The 26903-nt window shown below is 50.8% G+C and overlaps 2 protein-coding genes across 2 annotated transcripts in view; both read right to left on the reverse strand.

The window, feature by feature from the left end:
• Positions 1–9888: 9888 nt before the first annotated feature.
• DIRAS3 (DIRAS family GTPase 3) lies at positions 9889–11618 on the reverse strand. The gene is made up of 2 exons (XM_061469736.1): positions 11460–11618; positions 9889–11070 (listed from the first exon to the last, which is right to left on the reverse strand). Exon 2 carries the CDS (start codon positions 10983–10985, stop codon positions 10389–10391), a length of 597 nt encoding a protein of 198 aa, XP_061325720.1. The 5' UTR covers positions 10986–11070; positions 11460–11618; the 3' UTR covers positions 9889–10388.
• Positions 11619–17239: 5621 nt separating this feature from the next.
• Positions 17240–26903, reverse strand: part of WLS (Wnt ligand secretion mediator) — a 34592-nt gene continuing 24928 nt past the window's right edge. The window contains exons 5-12 of the mRNA XM_061469743.1: positions 25722–25858; positions 25170–25338; positions 24890–24987; positions 24716–24779; positions 23855–23998; positions 22220–22303; positions 20982–21135; positions 17240–20390 (exon numbers count right to left, since the gene is read on the reverse strand). Of these exons, the coding sequence (XP_061325727.1) occupies positions 20281–20390; positions 20982–21135; positions 22220–22303; positions 23855–23998; positions 24716–24779; positions 24890–24987; positions 25170–25338; positions 25722–25858 (960 nt within the window). The 3' untranslated portion in view covers positions 17240–20280. The remainder of the gene's footprint in view (positions 20391–20981; positions 21136–22219; positions 22304–23854; positions 23999–24715; positions 24780–24889; positions 24988–25169; positions 25339–25721; positions 25859–26903) is intronic.

Below are 26903 nucleotides of genomic sequence, written 5' to 3' on the forward strand. Positions count from 1 at the left end.
GGGTTGGAGCTGGAGGAGCTTTAAGGTCCCTTCAACCCAAACCAGGCTGGGATTCTATGATTCTATGATTTGCTCCTTTTCCTTGTGTTTCTTCTGTGTTAGAGCTGGGGACACTTCAGTGCTGTGAAGCGTTGGATGCTCAGGACATTGTCATGTGTTACAGCCCGGTGCCAGATAAAAAACCCGAATCCCTTAGGAAAACTGTGAAAAGGGAACGACTTCCTCGTAATTCCTGTTTGAATAAAGAGCTGCCACTTTCCCCCAGGACCGCAGCCAGCCGGGCTCCGGGGAGCGCTGCCCTCTCGTGGCGTAAGGCAGCATCTACACACGAATTCCCTTCTAATCATGAGCTTCATTAATTGACCACGGTGTTCTGGGTGCACTGGAGCACGCACGGGGCACGTTGTCAGACGGACTCTCCAGAATGAGTTCTTCAGATCTGCAGTGATACAAGCACAGATTTTCCTTTCTCCTCTAGATGCAAATACATATCTATATATATGTGTGTGTGTGTATTATTATTATTAGCACGTATCTGAAGAGTGTGTTAAGCTCAGCGCAGAGCACCCAGGCTATTAAGTCTTTGCTTCACGACTTTGCTTCTGACTATCCAGAGGAATCTGTGGAGATATGGGGAGATGAACCAGCTTTCCTGTGGACACAACAAAGCAGTGACAAGAATTGGCTCAACTAAAACCATGGCAAACCTTCCCTGCTGTCCCCCAGCCCATCTTGCTGTCTTCACCTCACTCTCCCCTGTGAGGAAGGTGACAGGAAGCAACTGTTTGGTTTTACAGCATGCTTTTCACACATCTTCCACCTGAATGTCAACCTTAGCTATTGCAAAATCAGTTTTGCTATTCGATTCTTTGATTTAGCTGCCCTTAACCCCATAGCAGAGTGTGAGCATTGCTCTGAATGAGAGGTAGCAACCCACGCCTGTGGGATCTGGAGCAGTACCCATGGTGTAATCCCACCCACCACCATCATTTCTCTTTGCTGGACTCTCATTATTTCCTGTGTAACGAGGTTTAGAGTTCAGCCAAGGGACACGCTGCAGTAATATAAACCTGGAAGACAGGAGATCTGCTCTCAGCATGCGTTTGGCCACATTTCTTCAGCGGGTTTAACACTGCTGCTCCTTTCTGCCTTGGATGCACGATAGCCCATTCCAGGCCTGGCAGAGGAGATACTGCAGCACTACTGCATCACCAGCCAGACATCACCTGCATCCTGCCCCAGTGAACTGGGGTGCTGTTCACTGAATGAGCAATGAGCATGTATCTCGCAAATAATCCAGTTCCAGGGGTGAGGATATCACCTCTTCCTTGCCAGGGAATGAGACACTATCATATATCATGGAATGGTCTGGGTTGGAAGGGAGCTTAAAGCTCTCACAATTCCAACCCCCTGCCATGGGCAGGGAAACCTTCCCCTAGAAGCAGGTTGCTCCCAGCCCCTGTGTCCAACCTGGCCTTGAACACTGCCAGATTTATAGTTGCCAAAGGTACTTTATAAATGAACCAGATGTGAACAGCCAGCAGTCAAGAGGGGTTTTCTCTGGAGCAGAGGAGTAATCCAATTCCATGTAGAGATGCCAGGAAGGAGAACCGGATGTACAGGAGACAGCACGGTGTCATTTACAGGGCAGACATCCCTCCGTGCGTGTCTTGGAACCAGCACTATGACCCTGGTCCCTGGCCAGGGGTTCAGCCCATGGGGACATCTCCAGGAAGTGATGGCCTGGGGAGGGGCGCCAGCCCCTCTGATGCTGGTGGAAAAGGGTCAGAAAGGTCCCCCAGTGCCTTGTGGCAGCAGAAAATGGATAAAGGGGTGAGAGCTACCAGCTTCAACCATCACCAGAGAGGAAACCAGAGCCCAGGCTGCCTGGCTTGGCTCCCTCTGCTTGCCCACCCATGTGCCAAGGAGCCAGCCACAGCAGTATAGTCTGATCCTCCTATAGGGTCATTTTGCCTTCCATTTATCATGTATTCCTTTCACAAGTGAAGGGTATCTCATTTAAATCCCCATCACTGGCTGATGGATGCAGCCTTCCCTGGCAAAGGCTGTCCAAGAGGAGCACGTGTGATAAATGACCCTGTCCTGTAAGAAAACCACACTGGTTTATATCGTACATGTTACAAGAGCAACTGGCACCACAACACAGACTGAAAACATGCAGCAGCCTAAAACTGCCTGAGAGGGCTGTAGCCTTCTCATGCTCCATGTAACAGAAATGCTCTGATTAAACAGCAGCACCACGTGTAAAGAAAACGCAGGGCTGTAGATTTCCCCAGACATGCACAGTTTGATGGAATAGCTGAATACATTCCAAACTGCACAGCCTTTAAGGGTGTATTGCACACAGGTACACCGCTGAGGTGGTTCTGGGTTGGCTGCTTCTTGCCCCATCCCCATCCCGTGGGCTGAATCCAGGAGGAATCACAACCCTGCTCTGGCTCCTGCTGAGCACCCCCCAGCAGGGCTGTGCCAGGCAGCACCCTGGACCGTGCTAAAGCAGCTTTGAGCAGTAATAAATGCAACAAAACACATTAAACACCAAATATCCTTCTGTTGGGCATGACTCACGTTACGGACAAACACCCACCATGCTTCAGCATCCTCCTTCCTGTGTGTAAAGACTATTTTATCACCTAAAAAAGAGCCCAACAAATCCAGCCCCTGTGGGAAAGACAATCAATAGAAATACAATCAATACAATCAATAGAAATATTTCCCATTTTTGAACCACATCCTGACTAATCTTTGCAGAGAATTAAGACATAAGCCAATCTCCCCATTCCAGCTTGGCCAGCTGGTAAAGCATCTGACAGCAGAAATAGCTGAAACAATTTGAGCACAAACATCCCCTTGTTCATTCATTTTCTTCCCCTTTCCTTTTTGTGGGCTTTACTTCACAGAAATGACACATCAGGACTGCACAGCGAGAGACCTGTGTCTTGCAGCTCCAGTGTGCTGCTCCTCGGAGGTGCAGGGAGGATATTGCAGTTATTCAGCTACTCCTTCACATCCACATTAATCCCAGCAGATCGATATGGCCCTGAGCATTTTCCAGAGGGAGGTTTTATCTGCTGGATGGGCTCTGCTCCATCTCCTGCCCGCCTGGGATCCACCAAGACAGAAGCAGCAGCAATGCAGCCAAGAGCTGTCTGCTCCACAGCAGCAGGATGTGGGCAATCAGCACCAGCTGAAGAAGCCTTTATATCACTTTCGTCTCAGACAAGACTTTGGTCTTGGTCCAGGGACTCCACTTGGCAGATGGCTTTTTACCTCCAAAGAGGGATTTTCACTGCCTGGGTATGCAGTGCTTGTCCCTCACGCACCGGGAGCCCACAGGCAGTTTGAGGCAGATAATGGGATGCAGGCGTTCATAGAATCCCAGACTGGTTTGGGTCACCCAGCTCCAACCCCTGCCATGGGCAGGGACCCCTTCCACTAGAGCAGCTTGCTCCAAGCCCCTGTGTCCAACCTGGCCTTGAACACTGCCAGGGATGGGGCAGCCACAGCTTCTCTGGGCACCCTGTGCCAGCGCCTCAGCACCCTCACAGGGAAGAGCTTCTGCCTAAGAGCTCAGCTCAGTCTCCCCTCGGGCAGCTTAAAGCCATTCCCCTTGGCCTGTCCCTACAGGCCCTTGCCCAAAGCCCCTCTCCAGCTTTCCTGCAGCCCCTTCAGGCACTGGAGCTGCTCTCAGGTCTCCCCTTCAGGAGCCTTCTCTTCTCCAGGCTGCCCCAGCCCAGCTCTCTCAGCCTGGCTCCAGAGCAGAGCTGCTCCAGCCCTCGCAGCACCCCCGTGGCCTCCTCTTAGTTGGAGAAAACCATGTAGGAACAAAGCAAAAACCACAACGTAGGAGAGAAGTCTTCACATCTCTATCCTGAGATATTTTTAGCTGGAAGGCACAAATGCATCACTGAGATATAAAAAGAAAGCTCCCACTGCTCCCTGTGATGGAGACTTCGGTGCGGTGCTCTGCCTGCTGCCCACCCCAGTCAGACACTCACTCACCCTACAATGGGATGGGAGCAGGGACTCTCAGGGGGCTGGAAAGGAACCCATTAAGGAAAGGAACAGTCTGTGCTCACCTGCCTGCCCACACGACACCCCAGAACAGCTCTCTTCAGGGGCAGGCAATCCTCATGCTGTGGGAAGAGCAACAGACACCTTGCATTTACACACGGGCACGATGCAGCGTATGTGGATAAGCTTTTCAGATCCTGATCCTTGGAATAAAACATTAGCATTACAAAGAAAAGCTCTGTCAGATAGAACCAATTTCCTCTTACCATTATCTGAATGGAAAACCAGGATGGGTTTCTATAAGGGGACTCCTCATCTAGATGCATCTGTGCCCATTCTGTTGTTCTGGGCAAAAAGGACCAACTTTTTCTGTTCTCCATGGGGAGAGAAAGGCTTTGATTGCTGCTGGCCATCTCTCACCATTGGGCTGTGCTGTCTTTTGGTGTCAAGGATGTGATCACACCATGGTGTGGTGTCACAACGCTGCATATCCTGCACACATCCTACCTCCTCTAGCATGTCAAAGGGGCCACATGAGGAATCAGGGACACCTACAGCTTCTGCTGCAGGCTCAGCCCCAGGAGACACCGGCTGGGTAAATCATAGACTGGTTTGGATTGGAAGGGACCTTAAATCTCACCTAGTTCCAATCCCCTGCCACAGGCAGGGACACCTTCCACTAGAGCAGCTTGCTTCAAGCCCCATCCAACCTGGCCTCGATCTGCTGCTCTTTGTTCTTTTCAGGTTTCCAGCAAGCCTGAAAATGAGAGGGAGATTGTGCTTTCCTGGTTTAGCATGGAACCAGAGCCTTCCAACTCAACCATCCCTCAGTGCTCTGCAACCCTCCTGTTGCCCCTCAGTTGTTAGCTGGTAGAAAGGATGTGCATGGGGAGACCACCATGGCCCATTGCTTCTCGGCAGCTTGTGCTGAGAACTAGATGAAGTTGGATGGGGTTGGAACTGGATGAGCTTTAAAGTCCCTTCCAACACAAACCACTTTATGATTCTATGGTTCTATGAAATCAGACCAGATGAAGCAGACCAAGGCAGACCCCACGCCTGCTGCTGTGCCCAGTCGTGCCAGCAAGGCTGTACTGGGACCTAGGACCATGGGACACTGTGACCTCCTGCAGAACAGAAGCAGCCAAGCCAAGGCAGTGCTGGCACTGGGTCTCTCCATCCTTTCTCTGCTCTTCCTGTCCTTTCCCATTATTAGATGTCTGCTCAAAGGGGAGGGCAAAAGGAAACAATTAGGGTTAGCAGCGGCAGCCTAACATGCAGCAATATCCATTAACTGGGAGGCTGCTCTGCTGCCATTAGCTTTGAGCCGCCTTTAGCATTTTCATTAGCTCTTGGATGTTTTTGATGTACTTAATTTATGCCACCGAAACAGTAGATGATGGCAGCTGATGATTAAGATGTGCTTTCACTCTTGTAGAGTGCGCCGAGTACCTTGTAGCTACAGACCATGCATATCAAGAGCTATTGCTTATTATTCAGAGTTGTTACATTAATCATGTGCCTCCTTCGCTCTGGGAAGAGGAATTAGAATATAGCAATATTCTGTCTGCTTGTTTTTAAAATACATCTGTGGGTGGACACTGCAGCTACTGCTCACATCCCTCTCTTCCAAGTGGCAGAACTGCTGTTTGTGATTCTCCTCCCTGGTGTTTTCTCCTGACACTGATTTGGTTGGCCAGAGCCAGGAAGGAAGCTGCCTCCAGCCAGTCGATGAGTGCTGCATGGAAATAATAAATAGTGCTAATTGAGGAATGTTTGAATTTCTGGGCTGCAGAGATGAAACCTTGGAACAGCTTTAAATGAACAGTGCTGTAGCATTTTTCCTCCAGCAGAGAGACAGAAGGCCCACAGCGCCATTATCTTTGTCCATTAAAAGACAATTTGACACCTTCTAGTCTGAATACTCCTGATCAAGTTCTCGGAAATGCACTGCAATGTCATTTCTGAGCATTATTTAAGAGCTCTACAATAGCAGGAAGCAAGGAACTGTTTTTTTAAGAGCAAAATTTGAGCGAGGTTTTAAAGCAAGCTAGAGATGCTGAAACACAGATTTAAGGAAAACCTGAGTTAATGCTCCACTTGGTCCATGTTGCTTGGTGGAGAAACTGAATGACAGGGTTACATTAGTGCTGGAAATACATACCTAGCTGGTCAAAGCTAGGAACTGCCAGTCCTCACTAAGTCCTGAGAGGGTAAGTGCATCTGAAGTGCCTCAGCCCTCACCCAGCTACCAACACGTCTCTCAATTCACTCAGGATGAGCACAGAGAATTTGTAGTCAACTGTGTTCATCTCATGACCTGGGAAGATGCTCTGGAGGCATCAAGAGCAACTCGACAAGTTGTATCAGTGACCCTGTCTCATCACAGCTGAACCTGTGAAGAACATTGCAGAAAACCAGCGAGTTCTGGGACTGAATGAAGGGGAGGAAGAAAGAGACAAACAATATTTAAGTTGCGAACTAGCGAGTTACCATTCTGCATGCTACATATGAACAGGGTGTTGAGGACATCTCCAAGCTGAGGAGTTTACAGGATGCCTAAATAGCTCCATAAAAAACATGTTGTTGCTGCCTCATGGAGAAGCATGCTGTTGGCAAACTGCAGTTAAGGACCAAACCTGTCACGTAACACAAGAGCCAGTTCAACCAGGCTGCAGAGCTGCTTGTTACTGCAGAGGAATGATTTTACCCGAGTGTCTTTCACTGGAGTATCTTCTGATTCAAAACCACCCCACATAGATCTATTCTCTTATAAAGCTGCACTTACTCGAACAAGGCTAAAGTGTTTACTTGCAGCATAGACTCCTCACACTACAAAACACTAATCCTTAAAATCATTCCTTTAATTCAAAGTGCTCCTCCATGAGAAATAAAATTTCAGCATGTGTGCAATAAACTCCTCAAACACCATCTGCAACAGGCACATACTTCACTATTGTTTTAGCCAAAACTTACCCATCACTCCTCAGAAACAATGGATCTTCAGCTATTCCCCAGTGAGTCCAAGGGGTGTATTTCTACAGCTACAGCACCCCTCTGGAATAACAATGTTATTAAAGACTGCTGGTTGTAAGAGCACAGGAGGAATGATGCCAGTGCCTGCTCCAAACTCACCAGACCCAGGTGAGGAGGAGGCAGATGCCAGTACCAGGTTTAGGAAGTGCCATTCATTTCCAAGTGGAATGTGGCCACTGTTTTGTAATGATTAGGAACCATTCCAAAAACACGGCATTCTTCACTCTAGCTACAGCTGTTCTCCACATAGCTCCCTGGGAGGCTGTGAAGATACTGCCCTGTGATTTAGATTTGTGTAGAGCTCTTAAGAGCCAACATCTTGACAGGCACCAGTTCAACTAAACCAAATTTCCCTCCTTATAAGCATGAGAGATCACACACAAAAATCAGACAGCTCGGCTTATATGGAAACAAGTTAGACAATTTATTTCTTACTACAGATGTAATTTATGATACAAGTGATGGAGCACAACTCAAATATAGGTTATTTACACAGCATGAAAGGCAGCCACACCAGGCATTGCTTACTCCCAGGCTGGGACACCCACCATCCTGCACCAGGAGCCCTCCAGCATCCCCAGCCCAACATCCCCATCACGCAGCTGAGCCTGTGGTACCTCCTCTCATAGGCACCACAAGCAGCCTGGGGCACCTGCCCGTGATTCTCTAGGGCACAGGCAGCTCTGAGCCCATTTTCATAAAATCCCAGCCTGGTTTGTGTTGGAAAGGACCTTAAAACTCATCTGGTTCCAACCCCTGCCATGGGCAGGGACCCCTTCCACTAGAGCAGCTTGCTCCAAGCCCCTGTGTCCAACCTGGCCTTGAGCACTGCCAGGGATGGGGCAGCCACAGCTTCTCTGGGCACCCTGTGCCAGCGCCTCAGCACCCTCACAGGGAAGAGCTTCTGCCTAAGAGCTCAGCCCAGTCTCCCCTCTGGCAGGTTAAGTTTTGTCTGTAGTAGTTGTTCCCTGCACTCTGACAAGCCCCAGTCCTCAGTGATCTCCGCATCACACCCAGGGAAAACACCGCAGTGATGACGAGATGTTACAGAACACCTCGTCTGTGTGAATAATTACAGATACAGGCTGCCCTGCCTTTGCACAGGCATCTCTGTGAAGGCAGTGGGAGTTGTAGAGACATTAGCAGGTCTCATGACATTTCAAAAAGGCTTAAATATAAAATGCCTTATAGGGGTTTCAAACACTGGAACTGAAATAGTCTTTGCCATAACAATTGTGAGATGCTAAAAACAACCCGTAGAGAAGCATTGCGTGTGTGGATGTGAAAGAACAAAGAGATCAAGATCCATGCACAAAGTTAGAGAGCAAAAAGCAAGAGCTCTTTTCAAGCAAAGCCCTTATGGATGCTTCTACAGCTGCCCTTCAGCTTGACTCACCCCTGACCACAACAGAAGGGAAGGTTACACATAGCAGTGGCACAGAGGACTGTACCAGTCAGCACCACAGGTCCAGCACAGGAAGCTTGTGGGATATCATCTCCAATGAGATCAGGTGCAAAGTCTTTGTATCAGTGTGGCAAATGGGCACTTTTACTTTGGCAAGCATAACATCTCAGCACCAAACACTCATGCAGAACTTCAGTTTCTGAAACAATGAAAAGGGAGATGTCCTGTGGAATCAAACAGCATGAGAGCTGTACATGGGGCAAACTCCTCTGGCACACACAGAGCCAATTGTGCCCTCATGGTTGGGTAGGAACAGACCGAGGAGACCAAAACCCACTCACAAACAGACATAGGAGTCAACAGTGCACGAGGAGCCAGCATGGATTGTAAGAGTTGTTCAGTATGTGAGATATCAACATGGAGACAAGCTTCATGGCTCTGTGGGTTAGTCTGCAACACATGAGCAAATGATGCCTGAAAAGACCCTTCTCAAGCATCTTACACACAACCCCAGCACTTAGTTATTAATAGCCACTAATGTGTTCAAACTAAGAAAGGGTATGTACTTTTCAGCATCTCCTGCTCCATATTTTGTTTAACAATCAAACAATTCCACTACAAAAGTGCTATAAAAAGAAGCAATTCCTCTTTTCCATGTCTCTTGCATCAAGACTACATTGCTGTGTAAAAATCACATCTACACTGCAGTACTGAAGTCCTTACAACCTTCTGCTCAGAGCAATACACACACAAAGTAGATCTACAGCACAGGTTCAGAGTGAGTACTTGCACTTGAAATCTTTCTCAACCATGCACTGCAGATGAGGCTCATCATGCTTGTCTCTTGTTAAGAACAGCCAAAACAAAGAAAAGTGGGAGGAGGGAGACAAGAGACTAAACCCGTATCTCCAGACCTTTTATTTGTGGGAAGTGACTGCTGAAAGTTTCCATCTGAGAGGAGTTGGCTTTAAACCTGTGGCTTCCAGGTATAGATGTTTCTTCCCAGAGCAGTGTTACCTGACTCTGTATGAAATCTCAACTAAAACCTGGGTAACTTGGATGAAATAAGAGAGGGTGGGGACATATATATCCAAGAGAACTCCAGGAAGACTGCAAAAGTAGCTTCAGCCATGTGCAAAACCAGACTGCCAGTTGAGAAAGGTGAATTGCCACTATAAGCAGCTACTACACTGGCTGCTACTCACAACAACCCAATCACCTTCATGGAGGCAGCTCTTGCCTAAGGATGTGAAGAATCATCCCTGGATTTGGAGCCAGAGCACATGGAAGCCCCTACCTCAGTGAGCAGGGAGGTCAGAGCAAGGGGACAAGAAAGCAAACAGCCTGCCCACATGCAAGTATAGCTGTAATCACTCTTGGAACTGCAGCAGGCTCAGGAATCACACAGCACATGGGAAATGTGAACTTCTTACATGGAAAACTGAGTCTTTGGTAGGCAAGCCAGTCTGTCTGCCAAAAATACAAGCATCTGGAGCCACATCCACATTCATTTGCAGTGCAAATGCTTGGCTTTGATAAAGATGGATTCCTGAAAGCAATTTCTGAAGTATACACATTATAAATATGATTTCTTTTGAGCTAACAGGCTGAAACACTGAAACCTAGCACGTACTCACAGGAACAAAGATGTTTGTTTCTGGCTGACATTCTTCTATACACTTCTTGCATTACAAACTTCCAGTCACATGTAATTGCTAGCACTGAACATTTATTGTTTTTTAAAAAATAAACATGCAGAAAGCCATCCCCTTTAAACCCAACACATAAAATAATCCCGTGGAGATCCGAGAGAAAAGCAATAGCCCTGTAAGGCATCGTTTTGTCTGAAACCTCCAGCAGAAATGCATTTTCTGTGGGAGTCCGTGCTCCAGCTTTGTCCAGCCAAAGTCAGTCACATAACAGAGCACTTGCCTTGCAGTTTATCTTTCTTCTTCTGCTGCTTGGACTTCTTTCCATCCACCTGGAGACTGATAGTTCTCCTCTTCTCCAGATTCAAGAGCTCCTGGAAGAGATCCTGTACGTTGTAGTTCATTTTGGCTGATGTCTCCATAAAGGAGCACTTCCACTTGCTGGCTAATGCTTGCCCCTCACTAGCATCCAGCTCCCTCTGGGTCTCATCACTTTTGTTCCCCACCAGCATTATGGGGATTTTTTGGATGTCCCCTTTAATCTGACAGATCTGTTCAAAGATGGGCTGGAGATCTTCCATGGACTGCCTGCTGGTGACGGAGTACACCAAGATGAAAGCATGCCCTTTGGATATAGAGAGCCTCTGCATGGCAGGGAACTGGTGGCTTCCCGTGGTGTCTGTGATCTGAAGGGTGCAGATGCTCTTGTCACAGCTGATGACCTGCCGGTACGTGTCTTCGATCGTGGGGACATAGATTTCCCTGAAAGTTCCCCTTACAAAGCGAAGGACCAGGGAGCTTTTGCCAACCCCTGCTGCTCCAAACACAACCACCCTGTAATCGTTGCTTTGTTCAGGCATGTTTGCTGCGCTGCCGATACAAGTGAAGGCTTTAACTGGAAAAGCCCGAGTTCTTCGAGTTTACACCCCTTTATACAGAGGTGGCCTTTATAGAGAGGTGGAGATGGGAGAGGGGAAAAGAGAAAGATGTGTACGGGGAGAGAGAGAAAAAGAAATCATTCACACCAGTCTTGTAATTTCACAGAATCCCAGCCTGGTTTAGATTGAAGGGACCTTAAAGCTCATCCAGCCCCAACCCCTGCCACGGGCAGGGACCCCTTCCACTAGAGCAGCTTGCTCCAAGCCCCTGCGTCCAACCTGGCCTTGAGCACTGCCAGGGATGGGGCAATTTTACACTATGTTATTGAATAAGCATTTCAATAAGTCGCTCCCCTCCCACCTTTTCTGCATTAAATGTAAATACCCCCCTGCCACCCCTCCCCAGCCGCACACCCCATGCACACTTAACGTTATGAGCGGTGAAAATGAACTCACCTGTAGCCATGGGCTCCAGCGCTCGGCAAAACGGGACCGGACCCGCCTCCCATCAGCGGGAACCGCGCCGCCCGCGGCCGGGGCCCCGCCGCCCCGGGGATGGGCGGGGATGGGCGGCCCCGAGCCCGCCTCCTCATCGCTTCTTCTCCTCCTCGCTCCCGGAGCGCTGCCGTTCAGGGGGCAGAGCCCCGGGCCGTGCCGGGTTATTCCCGGTACCCTATGGCAGGCATTTAAAGCTTGTTTTGCTCCCGCACTCCACCGGCAGGCCGCGTTCCGCCGCCCAAAGCAGCAGGGTAGACCTGATGTACGCCCTGCCTCAGAGAGGCCACCAAGCCCCTCGCGCTGAGCTCCCCCGCTTTGATTTGCCTCCCTCATGCTGGTAAATAAGGAAGAGTTGTATTTCACATTCACAAGCAGTATTTTTCACAGAATCCCAGCCTGGTTTGTGCTGAAGGCACCTTAAAGCTCCTCCAGTCCCAACCCCTGCCGCGGGCACACACCTTCCACTGGAGCAGCTTGCTCCAAGCCCCGTCCGCTTCTCCGCCCCAAACACCCTCCAACCCGGCCGATCCTCGCACGTTAACCGCTGCCCCCAGCAGGCAGCCATGTCCCCCCTGCTCTCCACCACAGCAAGGCCGCCCGGGCCGCCCTCACCTCCCCGCCCGCCTCAGTCCCCTTCCCTGCCTCCGCCACGGCGGGCGGCAGAGGGCGCCCCGCGCCCGGCTGCCGCCTCACGGCCCCGCGGCGGAACGCGGCCGAGCGCAGCCCCTTTGCCCGAGCCCAAAATGGCCGCCGGCCCCCGTGGGGGAGCTGGAGCCGACCCCCGGGCTGAGGGTGGCCGCCCTCAGACCCCAACCCGCGGCTGCAGAGCCACCGCCCGCACGGAGAGGCACAGCAGAGCGGCCTCCACCCGCGGCCAGCCCGGCTCGGTAGCGGGTTGATGGGCACAGCGGATCGGCCGTGTTAAAGCACCGCTGCGTGCCTTGGCTGGCGGGGCTCAGCTCTCCTCGCCGGCTGCTGGCTGCAGGGAGCCAGAGGTGCAACATCTGGAGCAGAGGCTTAAGGTCCCTTCCAACCCATAGCATTGTGTGATCCTGTCTGTCGAGCGGACAGGCACAATTTGTTGTGGATTCCCTGAGGATAGAGCCAGTCTCGGCAACACCTCCCATCCTTACGCTTAAAACGATCCCTGCGGCTGACTGACCGGGAGGGGGTGCGTTCCCTGGATGAGAATTCCCGTTTTTAATCTGGAATGGTTTGTTTTTTCTCCCTCAGTATGACCCTGGGCTTGGAGCAGAGCTTCCCGGCTGGAAACCCGCAGGGAGACGCAGGGCACTGCGCGGCCATGAGGGAGGTGTCAGCATGGAGCTGCCCTGCCTCAGGGGAGGGGATGGTCCCCAGCCAGGCACTGGGGAAGCTGCAGTCACAGAACCCCAACCTGGTTTGTGTTGGAAGGGAGCTCAAAGCTCCTCCAGCCCCAACCCCTGCCACAGGCAGGGACCCCTTCCACCAGAGCAGCTTGCTCCAAGCCCCTGTGTCCAACCTGGCCTTGAACACTGCCAGGGATGGGGCAGCCACAGCTTCTCTGGGCACCCTGTGCCAGCGCCTCAGCACCCTCACAGGGAAGAGCTTCTGCCTAAGAGCTCAGCTCAGTCTCCCCTCGGGCAGGTTAAAGCCATTCCCCTTGGCCTGTCCCTACATCCCTTGTCCCAAGCCCCTCTCCAGCTTTCCTGCAGCCCCTTCAGGCACTGGAGCTGCTCTCAGGTCTCCCCTTCAGGAGCCTTCTCTTCTCCAGGCTGCCCCAGCCCAGCTCTCTCAGCCTGGCTCCAGAGCAGAGCTGCTCCAGCCCTCGCAGCATCTCCATGGCCTCCTCTGGCCTCGCTCCAACAGCTCCACGTCCCTCTTGTGCTGCTGCCCCAGAGCTGGGTCAGGACTCGTGCATAGCTCCGTGCATTTGGTACTGAAAGTGCTTTGTGCATTTAGGCTCCTGCAGGGACGTATTGGGGGAAACTATGAGTTTTCTCCCTTTTAAATCCAGACAATGCTCATGTCCATCAGGAACAGTTGCCCTTTTTCACCAACCTTTGCTGTGGTTTTTAAGTGCTGGCAACCCACAAGCCACTGTCTGTAACAGGCACCAGGTCCCACATACTCCATCTGCTGCTGTTCGCTCACAAGATTTAATCACCTCTCACCTTCCCTTTGCTGGAAAGCAATTCCTGCCCCTCATGCGGCTGTTGTGATGGTTCTCTCTGCAGGCAGGAGGACTTGCTCGCAGCAAACTGCATAACCTGCACGTCATTCGCTTTGCCTGAATCCTGCAATTCATGGGCATTTCCAGGACTGATTTAAACCCCATCATTTCTGGTGTTTATGAGGCATTTACCAACCATAATGAAATGCTAACTCTCCTATCTCAGCTAGCCACGCGTGCTCAAAGGCAGATAGCCCATATTCAGACATTTTCCGAGCTCTCCATGGTTTTGGGTGGGTTACCATTCCTCATTACTGTCCATCTGAGCTCAATTAGGGATTCAGCCTGGGATCTCACCCATTTTGGCAGGTCTCTCCCATCCCAGTGGCTGTGTTTTGCCCACAGGAGGCAGCTGAGCAAGGCTCAGCTACGTCCTGCCTCTCTGGGCACAGAACCGAGCCTGGAGGCAGCTCTTTGTAAGAGGTATTTGATAAGTAATGCGATATGAAAAGCCAACAGGCTCCTGTTCTGGGAAGGATTCGTGACTCTCCTCCAGTAAGAACAGTAGGAAAGGAGCTGTGAGTCAACTTGGCAGAGGCAAAAGAGTGGGAAGGTCTCCAGCCTCCCTGGAGAAAGGATGGAAAGAAGACCCATGCTGTGCAGCACCGCTGTCCTGCATGGGACAGACTGACCGAGGGGGGATACAGCTTGAAGGTGCTGGCTCAGTGCCCTGCTCTTGGGCAGGGTTTGCTCAGGACGGAGCTGGCAGCAACCAGAGAAATGTGAAATGGAAGCTTTCAACGGAAATGGGCTGTTTGTGAGAGCCCCTTTGTAAAGCAGAGCCCGGAGGGAGCAGGGGTGAGGCACGGGGTGCAGCTTTGCCTGGGGAGCTGCTGCTGCTACCCCCCAAAACTGCCTGAGGAGGAGCTCCTGGACCTGTGCGGTGGTGCAGGACAGCAGAAGGGGTGGGTGAAGATAATCAGGTCCCTTTCCTGGAGTGACTCTGCCAGGGATTGTTTCTGTTATCCCTTGGGACTCGCAGGGATCGGCTTTCCTGCATTACCCAGCCCAGGCAGTGCTCCTCACTGTTTTTCTATCCACATTAAGGGTGGTAAATCCCCCTTGGCCATTGCTTAGCAAGCATGGGGGACACCCCACCAAACTTCATCGGCTTCCTTTGGAGAGGAGGGAGGCTGCAGGGTCTTAACTTCAACCGGGATCCACATGGCTGAAATCATGCAGGTCAGCTTCTGGAGTACAGGGAAAGCCTGGCTTTAGCTGTCCAGTCTTTGGGCATCGCTGAGGCATAGCACAGCACTACCAGCTCCCAAAGGCCCTCGAGAATGTCCCAGTGACGTGGGAGCAGGGCATCCATCCTGCTTTGTCCTCCCTCTGCTCCGTTTCCATTGCTTTCCCTTTGGAGCTCACCAAAGCTTTCCTTCTCTTGATATTCACAACCAGTACAGCCGTCTTCTTAAGATTGCTTTGAATGTCACTGTGGAGAGGTGTGACACAGCAGCTGGAGGCAGAAAAGGGATTTTCCTCTGGAATTACATAAATTAGTATTAAACCAGAGGATGTGTCAGCGGTGCTTATCAGAAAGGGTGGCTCTTCCTGGTAATGCCGAGACTTGGGAGAGCTGTTCCGCCTGTATAATGTCGATTAGGAAATGTTCCACAGTGGCTTATCTGTTTTAGAGGCAGAACGTCCATCTCATGAGCGAGCTCCTCTGTACCTGGAAGGGTGCCCTTCCTCTGGAAACACAGGAGGGATTTGAGCTCCACAAAATGAGGACGGAAAAGCAGAAGAGCACACAAGTATCTCATCCTGGATATAAACTTCCCTTGACTTGAGATAATGAAACAGCCAAAGGATAGGACGTTTTTAAGGATACAGCTATTAACCCTGGGGAGAAGGACCTGGGGGTGCTAAGTGAGGAGCAGCTCCCCATGACCCGGCTTCAGTGTGAGCTTGAGCCCAGAACCCCCCCGTGTGCTGGGCTGCACCCCCAGAGCGTGAGCAGCAGCTCAGGGAGGGGATCCTGCCCCCCTGCAGTCCTGATCCAGCTGGGGGGGGGGGGGGGGTTGGAACTAGATGGTCTTTAAGGTTCTTTCCAACCCAACCCATTCTGTGATGCTATGAGAGGTTCAGGTCGCTGCTGGAACACTCAAACTCGCCCAGTCACAAGCTGTTTCTTCCATTTTGAAGCTGGGTAACAAGGGTCAGATCCATCCCTGCACTGGAATCTCTGCAGCTCCTTGCTCAGCTCTTCAGCCACAAACCAGCTTTGGAGCCAGGACTCCAGTCCCAGGCTTTCAAGAAGACACAAAAAACATTTAAGAGCAAAACCCAACAAACTCTTCCAACCAAAGACGTTTGCTGACCTTTTTTAAGGTCCCCAGCTCACCCACAGAAGTCTATCACAACCCCTTTCCCTTCTGATTTGGCTGCCCATAGCACCACCAGGCAGCCTTCTAGACTCTTGGGTAGTTTCCCCCGCTCCTCACCATGTCCCTGCGCAGTGGCACAGGAGCACGAAGCTCCTGAGACCGGTTGGAGCCCGAGCATCACCTTGGAGGTAACGGGAACTTCAACATCCGCCAATTCCCGGAGGCAAGGGATTTGCTATGAAAGCTTCCGAGAGGCGGGTTGTGGTGGCGGCAGAGGGCAGCAAAGACCTGCCAGGGTCCGGCTGTGCCCCAGCCAGCCGGGAGCCTCCGTGCGCAGCGAGCCGGAGGGGCCGGCTGGAGGCGGCGGTGCTTTTACACTTACTCCCAAGCCATGAACCTGCCCTTTGGAAATCCATGAGGTCCCGAACGCGCGGCTCCGCCGCGGGCCTGCCTCCGAGCAGCGCCGGTGCCTTGCTGAGGCACGGAAGCTGTAGCCAGCAGAGGCTGCAGAGATGGAGCCACGGGCTCTGCCTGAGACACAGCCACCCAGTTCCCTTTCCCCTGCCAAGGCAGACCCTATTGCAATGGGATCTTCAAGCTGTTGATATTAATCTGTTGACATCATATTTTCCATTACTGCTTGAGTGCAAGGTCTGTGAAACCTTTTTCCTCTTTTCTCCTCCTAGATTATAGATAGAAAAAAATCGGGGGAGAGCAGGCTCCAAAGAATACAGCAGCAGATGGAGCACGCCCAAACTGGCACTGCAGAGGGGTAAAAGCAACATGTAAAGTTCACAGCAAAGATGCAACAGTTCCAGGGCTGGCAAACAGGGACAGAAAGTGCAGGGCATGGAGCATGAAGGGAAATAAGAGAGGCTGAGAGAGCTGGGCTGGTTCAGCCTGGACAAGAGAGGGCTCCTTAACGGGAGTACCTTAGAGCAGCTCCAGTGCCTAAAGGGGCTCCAGGAAAGCTGGAGAGGGGCTTTGGACAAGGGCCTGTAGGGCCAGGCCAAGGGGAATGGCTTTAACCTGCCAGAGGGTGATATGCTTTGGGACAAAAACTGTCCAAGCAGCGAAACTGTTTTCCCCAGCAACAAGTTGTGTGACCTGCAGCTTCCAGAAGTGCCAGCCCAAACAGAAGCAAGCCAGGGCAGAGCGGAGCAGCCCCTGGCAGGGACCAGGGCCCACCACAACTGCACAAGGTGTATATTTTATTTAAATTAACAAAACTACACGTTTTGCAGGCTGCTTGAAGCGGTCTGTAAAAACTGAACTCGACCTAACCAAAAAAAAGGAATATGTTTTAATAAGAGCCAGGGACTATTTCTGAGACATACAAGTAGGGCTGAGGAATTAGGAAGTAAAAAACCCACCCAACGCACACACATACACACCCCCCATAAACAGACTGTTAGTGTCTGACACACGATTTGGTTTGAAAGCTGCAGCTCCCTCACTGTGAGGAGCCCTTACAAAACACAGTGCTACCCTAAGCTGTGAAACAAACCGTGGACATATCTATGGGAACAACATAAATATCACGTAAGAACCCAACATAAAAAAGGACGTTAAAGTTGCAAAGTCGAGCACAGGGTGATGTGTGTTGATTCAGTTCACTTTGTACCTCAACTACTGCAAGTAGGAACACTGCTTGTTCCTTGGTGGGGGGTTGGAACGAGGTCTTAAAGGCCTTTCCAACCCAAACCATTCTATGATTCAATTCTTGGACCTCCCAGTGCTTACTTTCTGTGTGTAAATTGCTCACAGGTTACATTTTGCTATCGTGTTGAAGCTGTGGTTGCAGCACTTATTCCTTGTACAGTCGGTGTGCCCCCTCCTTTTATTTCTGTTAAACCACGTTTCCTTTCAGTATAAGGGCACTGTCAGCCCACTTTAAACAGCCCAAGCTTATAAAAACTTATTAGTGTTCCAGTTCAAGTATCCCAAAATCACCCAAAGTTAACTTCCTGAAGTAGTTCTTAGCACTTTTTCTGTGCTACAGTGACTCCACATGCTCAGACACAGCAGCACATGAGGGACCTCACCCAGAGTGATGGGTTCAATGTTCCTCAGCTCTGACCCCACATCCTGGCTGAGGTGCTGCTGAGTCCTCAGAGCAGCTCCAGTGCCTAAAAGGGCTACAAGAAACCTGGAGAGGGGCTTGGGACAAGGGCCTGTAGGGACAGGCCAAGGGGAATGGCTTTAAGCTGCCAGAGGGGAGACTGAGATGAGCTCTTAGGCAGAAGCTCTTCCCTGGGAGGGTGCTGAGGCGCTGACTGGGGTTGGGATTGGATGAGCTTTAAGGTCCCTTCCTACCCAGACCATTCCAGGACTCTATGAATTATGTGAATACCTCACCCCAGCTGAAGTGTTGACTCATCTCCAGAAAAATGGGAAGGGAAAGCAAAAGGCAGGGAAAGCTGGTGCTGTATTTGGTTACTAACATGCTTGACATGGTGGCAGGGATGGTCAGAGCTGAACGGAGCAGCAGCAGTCCCATGCAGACAGTGGGATGGGTGCGCAGGGCAGGCAGGGACCAGCATCACTGAGCACGAGCTGTGGGAACTGGGATGAACCAGCATCTCCCAGTGCAAAGCAGAGCCCTCCCTGCACAGCCTCAGCTCCTGCCCAGAGCTCTCACTCACAAACTCCAATGTGACAGCAGAGCCAGCACGCATGGGCTTTAACTGGACATTGTGATGCACACATTGAGATCCACTAGAGATGGATTAAGGTTTCATAAATCATCTCATTTCTTGTATTTCCCAATTATATTTCCATTTTGCAGCCTTAATACTCTGACAATTGATGTGCAACTTCAGAAATTTTAAGAATCCAAGAACAGTATGTCCCTTCTTCCAGGACTGGTACCTGCAATGACTGTGGCTTTGGAAGCCTCCCTTCTTTCCCTCATCTCTGACCCTTCACCAACAGACAGCAGCGGCAGATGCTTATCTTTTAGGGGCAAAACCAGGAAGGTGAGTTACACATTACTAGCAGTTACATGTTACTAGCAGTTAACACAGCTCTTTACTAGGATCAGTTATTGAGGCCTTCCGGATCCTCCAGGCCCTGGAATGTGTGTCTGGAGTAGCACAGACCCTTCTGGCCACACGACTTCCCTCACACACCATTAACGCTCCTCTTAGCTGGTCCCCAGCACAGCCCAGTTTAAGTCTCCAGCCCAGCTCAGTCCCCACTCCCCTGACCTACTGCAGTGTCACAGCCAGACCTGCCCAGCCACAGCACAGGGGTGAGCGACCTCATTGCCTGATTCTGCTCCGAAAAACCAAATATCCACATCAGTCCAATAATCCCTGGAAGAATCCAGCTCTGCCAAGCATGCTGCATGCCAGCAGTGCAAGGAGGGGCTCAGAGGCACAGGAGCTGAGGACACACTGTCCCTCCGTGGCCTTTGTCTTCTCTCCGTGGCATGGAAGCACATAAGAATGAGTAAGCCATAACAAAAAGAGGAAGACAATAAAAGCAAGGGAAACCAAAAGGGGCTGAGAACAGGCTGTGGGAACAGTCCCTCTGGGAATTCAGGACAGGAGACCTCCCTTCTCCTGCAACTCAGCTCAAGCATCCGGTTTTTACACTGCCCTATATTTAACAAACAGCAGTAAAACCTACTGAGAAAGCAAGCTGCTGCTTCTATTAGAATTGTATGTATTACACACAGGCTGCTCCTTCCCCCAGCTGTGCTTCACTCAAGTGACAGGGGTTTGCTGCAAGACTGTACTAAAGACCTCAAACAAGGTTCAATACCATTATAGATGGTGGAACTGAATGTTCTTACAAGGAAGCGTTAGTTCCCCCCAACCAACACCTTGTTGAAGTTGCACACAAGAAGATGCTCCAAGTACCAAATCCATGCTCCCTGCCTGAGCTCCCAGCACCACCTTTATGACAGGCACACAACAGCCAAACAACAACTGCCCAACATCAGCTCTGCTCCTTCCCCTACATCTGAACAGGCGACTTTGCAACCTTAATGCTTTTCTGTCTGGTTTTTACGTGCTGGAGTGTAACGCAATGGACATATCCCTCCCCCCAGAAATGACTACACCAGGTTAAAAAGAGTTTACAAATGCTCTGCTCGGTGTCACGCTCTGTGAAACACACGAGGCACGGGGTGCTCGAGGAGCAAGGCAGGTCGGAGAGGGCTCCTGCCACAGGCCTTGTGCTGTCCTCTGCTCTCCACCCCAGTCTGGGTCCCGATGAGGCCACCTCAGCATCACTCCTGAGCCTCCTTCCGAGCCAGCTTGTAAACCTCCGTGGGCCCGTCCACGTGGGTGATGGTGGTGGTGAGCTGGAGCTCTTCCCCGCTGTTCACGCCCAGGTCACCTGAGAAACAAAGTGATTTCATTATAGTCCATCTCACAATGAAATACTTGGGAATTAGAAAGCAAAAGATCCATTTTATTCCCACCAGGCTTTCAGGAGCTACTTGAGTTAAGGACTGTGCAATGCTTCTATAAATGCCTTCCTGTTAGAAAGAAGCCATTCCCCCAGGACAAGGGGAATGGCTTTAACCTGCCAGAGGGGAGACTGAGATGAGCTCTTAGGCAGAAGCTCTTCCCTGTGAGGGTGCTGAGGCGCTGGCACAGGGTGCCCAGAGAAGCTGTGGCTGCCCCATCCCTGGCAGTGTTCAAGGCCAGGTTGGACACAGGGGCTTGGAGCAAGCTGCTCTGGTGGAAGGGGTCCCTGCCCGTGGCAGGGGTTGGAGCTGTGTGGGCTTTAAGCTTCCTTCCAACCCAAACCAGGCTGGGATTCTATGATTAACTAAAATGCCTGCTAGGAAAACCAAACTATCATTTGCATCGCATTTTAAAATGCTGAATGTGCACTTTGGCCAAAATGTAGAAAACTCAAAGGTATCACCCACATTATATCACTTTGTTGCCATGACAGCCTTCAGATCTTAAAGGCATTTACCATTGGACTGGTCTTCACCGTAGTTCTTGTGCGATGGTGCGTACAGGAACATGAGGGCGAACACGTAGAGGTTCCACATCCCATAGATGCCGGTGAAGAAGGCGCTGTTCACTTGTATCGTGATGTCCCCCCACTTCCAGTGGCCTTCGGTCACCTGCCAGGGAGAAAGCAGACATGGGCTGGTCAGTAAGGCCAAAGTCTGCACGGAGACAGAAGTGATCCCCTAAAACATCAGCTTCACCCCAAGGTTTGCCACCTGAAGGGTGGTACCTAGGAGACAACCTCCTTACACCTGAAAACATTACACTTCCATAAATAGGGCTTTTATAGAAGGAAAACCAGGCTGAATAATGCAAACAGCTCACGTGCTGAATGCTGCCTTGCTGCTTCTGGCTCACAGAGAGGCCTGGGCTGACAGCACCAGCCTCAGACATGCGGAGGTTTGTCATGGTTTAAGGAAGTGTCATCACTATTAATGTTACTTGAAGATGTACAAACTGTTCACACAGAAATGCTGGCTTTCTGGTAAAAAAAAACAGACATAAGGGGGAAAGACAAAAGCTAAATGAGCTTAAACTAGGTTAGCTTAGTGACAGGCCAAGGGGAATGGCTTTAACCTGCCAGAGGGGAGACTGAGATGAGCTCTTAGGCAGAAGCTCTTCCCTGGGAGGGCGGCGAGGTGCTGGTCCTGTCCCCACAGGCCCTTGTCAAAAGCCTCTCTCCAAAATGACATTTTTGAAACAGATGCAATCTGAAAAGTCACTTAGAATAAACCTTCAGATTCACTTCAGTAGTGATACAAACTCATTTGTACGGAGATGGCCTCGGGGCTCAGAATAAACAGGTCCAGATACTGCTGAGAACAGCGGGGCTGCAGAGTGCCCCCGGGGAAGACTGAACTCTGATATTTCTCTGTGGCCATACAAAGCCACCAGGTCCTTTCAATGTGAACAGAACATTTTTCACTCTTGCTGAGTTCTCAGAAATGACATAAACCCTGTTGGCTGATATTTCAAACAGCACAGCCCAACCCTTCCCGTGAGCCAGGGGCCTTTGTGAAAGCTTCAGGCTGAGCCATTTTATGGCAGTGCTTCAAGTAAGTGAAAACAGCTTCTTAAACAGCAAGTTGTTATCAAACCTGCTGGTAACAGGCAGATCTTCTCTGATCAGCAAGTGAGTTGTTAGTGGCTGTGGAACTGGGGGCTGAGGTACTTAGAGGAAGCAGTTTTATCACTCACCTGGCTCACGATGAAGAAGATGACCGTCATTGCCGCGCACGCCAGGGTGATGAGCATCAGGAACTTGAACCTAAAAATCAGCCCCTGCGTGGAGAGAAATGTCACTGGTCACATTAACAGACTCCACAACACCCAGTTTGGGTTTCAGCACATACAAGAGACAAGCATTAAAATACAGGCAAAGAAAAAAAAGGGTCCAACCCACGAAACCCCAAAGCAAAACAACCTCCACCCACTCCTCTGCGCCGGGGTCATATTCTCCGCTCCCCACACGTCTGCATTCCTGCCGGATGCTCCCGGGCGTGCGTGTCTGGACAGCTCTGCCTTTCCATTACATTTGCCTTTGTGACTGATTTACCAGGAGCTCACGTGGATGGGGAGGCACGTCAGCCCACGCCATGGGTTTTCCCTAGGAGGTAGCTCACAGCTTCGGTAGGACAGACATCTGTGGAGAGCCTGCCTGGCTCAGCAGGACGAGTCAGTGTTTCACCTCCACATCTGCCTGGGAGGGAACTGCAGCAATTCCCAACACCCTTCAAAACTACACTGGCTATTAGAGAGGAACATGGACTGCAGGATAAACTAAGACTCAAGATCACTCGCTTGGGAATGTGACTGCAGATTGCTCTTGCTCCCACTAGCTTTACGTTTTTATTCACAAGCTCTTTTTGCTTTGTCTTTGCACGTGAGTTGTTTTTCTTAACCTGTTTCTGGAATTCTGCTGGAAATGTCAGTGTCTGCGTAATTACTGAGCCACACTGCAACAACAAATGGCTATTAATTTAACTCTTCCAGATCAGATTCACACTGTCTGTACACAGAGCGCAGCCCCAGCAGCTCCACAATACGAGCTGAAGTCCTGTGCTAAAGGGAAAGATGCTTAATTTCTGCTTGAAATTCTCTCAATTCCAATTTCCTATTTTTTATGTGCATTCCTGATGGGTGATGACAGACTTGTTTGTATCAGAAGTGACCATTAGTAGTTAAGAGAACAACGTTGGTGTGTTGATATTTATCACCCACGGAAACAACAAGTACTCTCAGCTTAAGCATTACAGTGTGCTCCTTGTGTTTTGCAGCAGTTAAAGACAGCTAGGACAGAAACAGGGATAGTAAGATGAATGTGTCACATTGATCCTGTCAGCACAGTTTCCCTCCTACAATTTGGCTGGGAAAAGACAACCCCAAAAATACTAATTGACATCCTAGAAAACAGGGGGGTCTCAGCAATACTTTCCATTAAATATAGTCCTTAATATTACAGGAGAAATGAAGTGTGAGGGCCTGGTGTGCTTACAACCTATAGTGATTTCAATGGTAATTTGGGCAATTTACTTCTGTTCTCCAGCACTGTTCAGTATGCTGGGAGGTGGCAAGTACTGACAGAAAAGGAGAGGGAGCTTACATACCCTCCTAACAGGTTAAAGTATTCCACTGGGAATAAAGACCCAAATAAAGAAGAAACTTCCCACCAGTCAAACCAAAAGGCATTTAGGGGATTTGAGCAGAAGAAAGCTTATGAAGATCAGATCTCCCAGTTCAGGGCTGCATGGATAGGGAATGTCTCAGTATAGACTTTAAGGTCAGAAATGCATTTATAAAGTAAAGAATCTGTGCAGTGAGGAGGGCTGTTACCTCGTAATGAAGGCGGCGAGCCTTGCTCATGGCTGGGAGGCTTGACTGCTTCCCACTGATGTTCCTGAACACTTGGAAGACCATAAAACACAGGAAGAGGAAATAGAGACACAGGCAGATTCCCGCAACTATAATAAAGGCCATCTGGGCAGTGTGAGTCAAGGGAACATGGTATGAGCTGAACAAGGAGAACAGAAACATTATTCAAGTGATTCCCTTCTTTTAGTGTCATCCCAAAGGTCAAAATTGCACTTTTACTTGATGAGCTTGGTGGGGAGCAGGGGCTCTGTGACCCCACACACACCAAACACTGCCTGGGTGACATTGCCAAGGAGATTTGGGGAGCTGTTGCCAGCCAACAAGCTCCAGTGAGGCTCCTGCAAGAGGGATGGGTGTTGTGGAAGGGGAACTGATCCCATTAGCTTATCTCAGCCCAGGGATCAAAATTAATGGCAGCATAACAAGCCCTTTCAGTAGGATCTGGAAGAGCAATGCATGGAAATGCCTCAGCAACGCCTGCCTGAGTAATAGCAGCAAATGGAGGTCCCCAAAGCGGATGCTGTTGAGGCTGGGGGGTAAAGGATCATGGGTGCTGGTGTTATTGTGATGACCCCCAGGACCTGAATTCCCCACGCTTCCCTGCAAATCTCAGACATCTTGGAGAGGTTCAGTTCTGCAGTGACTCCCCCAAGCACAGCACCAGTCCCTGGGGTACCAGCTCCAAACCTGCCAGGGCGGCTTCTTCCAAATGACACCAGCATCTCCACCCCCCCCTCACAGCCCTGGGATGCCAGAAGGAGGAGGGTTTCCCCACACTCTCTCTCTCCCATCAACCCTGCCATGAGCTGGGGTGAAGGATACAGCCAGCTCTGTGCCAACTTCAGTGGTCCAGATGCTGTAGAAGGGGTTCTTCAGCTGCACTCCCCTGCAAAGAGGAGAGACATCACTGAGGCTGTCACAGAAGCCAACAAGCTTAACCTGCTGGTCCCTGCTGCAGGAGGTGGCCAGAAGTCTCAGCTCACAGTGTGCACCTACCTCTCACACATGTCAAAGATGAAGAGGCAGAAGGAGCCAACAGCTATGGGTCCAACCTGCTTCCAGTACCCCGAGAGACGATTCCTCTCGTTCTGGTCCTGATCAGAGGGTCAAGAAGTGGAGAGGAGGAAGAGAAAAAGGAGAAGCAAGTCAGGCTGAAGTCCTCTTGCCTGGTGCAAGCCCCACAATGTTGTTTGCAATGATTAACAAGCACAGGGGAGTTGCAGGGTATCGCTGCAACTGGGGCTGGAAGCCACCTTCCCTTCTGTGTGGTACCCACCATCATGTGCTCCCCACAGAAGATGATCCAGAAAGACAGGAGCATGGCATAGAAAATGCCTTGTCGAATGTCTCCGAAGAGCAGCATCCAAGTCCAGTCAAATCCGATGGAAAACCACTCCACGGGGATGTTAATGAATGTCATGGAAATTCCTAGAGCAAAGATGACCCTGGAAGGGCAGAAACGCAATCTCTTTCCAGCTTGCTTGTTCCTCAACTTGAGAAGAGAGCCCCAGCAGCCAAAGCTGTGCATGAGGAGCAACACAAGAACACCCAGCACTGCGGGGCAGTGTCAGCTCCTGCCAGCAAACCCTGGGGGGCTGAGCCCCTGTGAGCAGCTGTGGACAAACGCAGCTCCTCATTCCCTGTGGGTTTAATGGGCAAGAAGTTAAGCTATCGAGGTCTCCTGCTCCCAGTGAGCCTGGGTGGAGGGAGGGGACAGGGAAGAGACCATTCCTGTCTCTCCACACATAGATTGTGGGAGCAACAACCACCTTGGTCAGCGTGCTCTCACTTGAGGGTCACCATATCCAACACACAAGCCCCTACTCACTTCTCCAGCAGCACAGGAGCACGTGTCATCAGTGTGATCCGTCTCCAGTACCAGACCATGATGATTAAAATGCTGGGTGTGAGGAAGGTCTTCATGGCAAACCACACTTTTGTAAAGCCTCCGTTCTGATGGATGCCCTAAGGAAAAAAAACAGGGTGGAATGCAACAGCTGTAAAGGGTTTAGCAACATTACTCCATGCTTCTCCTTAGGGGATCTGACAGGAGAGGCATGTAGGCAGTAGTACATGTAAGCACATGTAGATCACAGAATCCCAGACTGGTTTGTGTTGTAAGAGACCTTAAAGCTCCTCCAGCTCCAACCCCTGCCATGGGCCCGGACACCTTCCCCTAGAGCAGCTTGCTCCAAGCCCCTGTGTCCAACCTGGCCTTGAACACTGCCAGGGATGGGGCAGCCACAGCTTCTCTGGGCACCCTGTGCCAGCGCCTCAGCACCCTCACAGGGAAGAGCTTCTGCCTAAGAGCTCATCTCAGTCTCCCCTCTGGCAGGTTAAACCCCTTTGTCCTATCACTCCAGTCCCTGATGAAGAGTCCCTCTCCAGCATTCTTGTAGCCCCCTTCAGATACTGGAAGGCTCCTGTGAGGTCTCCATGCAGCTTCTCTTCCCTAGGCTGAACAGCCCTGACTTTCTCAGCCTGTCAAGATGCAGCTACTCTTTGAAGGACATGGTTTATCCAACACAGGAAAGGGAGCAGGTTCCTATTTAGCACCCAAGGTGCCTGAGCAGGCTTCAGAAGTCCTGAAAACTAATACCAAGACACAGCTTCCACCTCGAGGTGCAGAGCACTCAGGAGAGGGACACTGACACAGCATGGAGAGAGCTGGCAGAACTGCTCTCAGACAAGTAACAAGATACTCATGAAGCCAAGTCACCGCCGGTGGGAAGAGCATCAGCCAAATGAATGCGTCTCTCCGGACACACATCCCTCCCACCTCTGTCTGCAGTCACCACAGCTCACTGCTCCTGCTGAGAGGGATGGTGGTGGGAGGAAAAGCACCAGCCATAAGGGAGGGCAGGAGCAGGGACAGCTGACAGCCAACCCAAACATCTGCATGGTCATAGCCAACGCCAAGAGAGACCAGGTCCCCTCTGAACCCTGCTGGCCTGTTCCTCCTGAGCTCCAACCCGTAAGAGGCAGGGCTTAATCAGATGGAGGACTCATC

The sequence above is a fragment of the Pezoporus flaviventris genome, unplaced genomic scaffold (assembly GCF_033815535.1).
Source record: "Pezoporus flaviventris isolate CSIRO_AGI_PZ_B2104156 unplaced genomic scaffold, CSIRO_AGI_Pfla_v1 ptg000059l, whole genome shotgun sequence".
Classification (NCBI taxonomy): domain Eukaryota; kingdom Metazoa; phylum Chordata; class Aves; order Psittaciformes; family Psittacidae; genus Pezoporus; species Pezoporus flaviventris.

Excerpts from the sequence above, each read along its gene's own strand:
- DIRAS3 (XM_061469736.1), bottom strand. The coding sequence starts at position 10,985 with ATGCCTGAACAAAGCAACGATTACAGGGTGGTTGTGTTTGGAGCAGCA.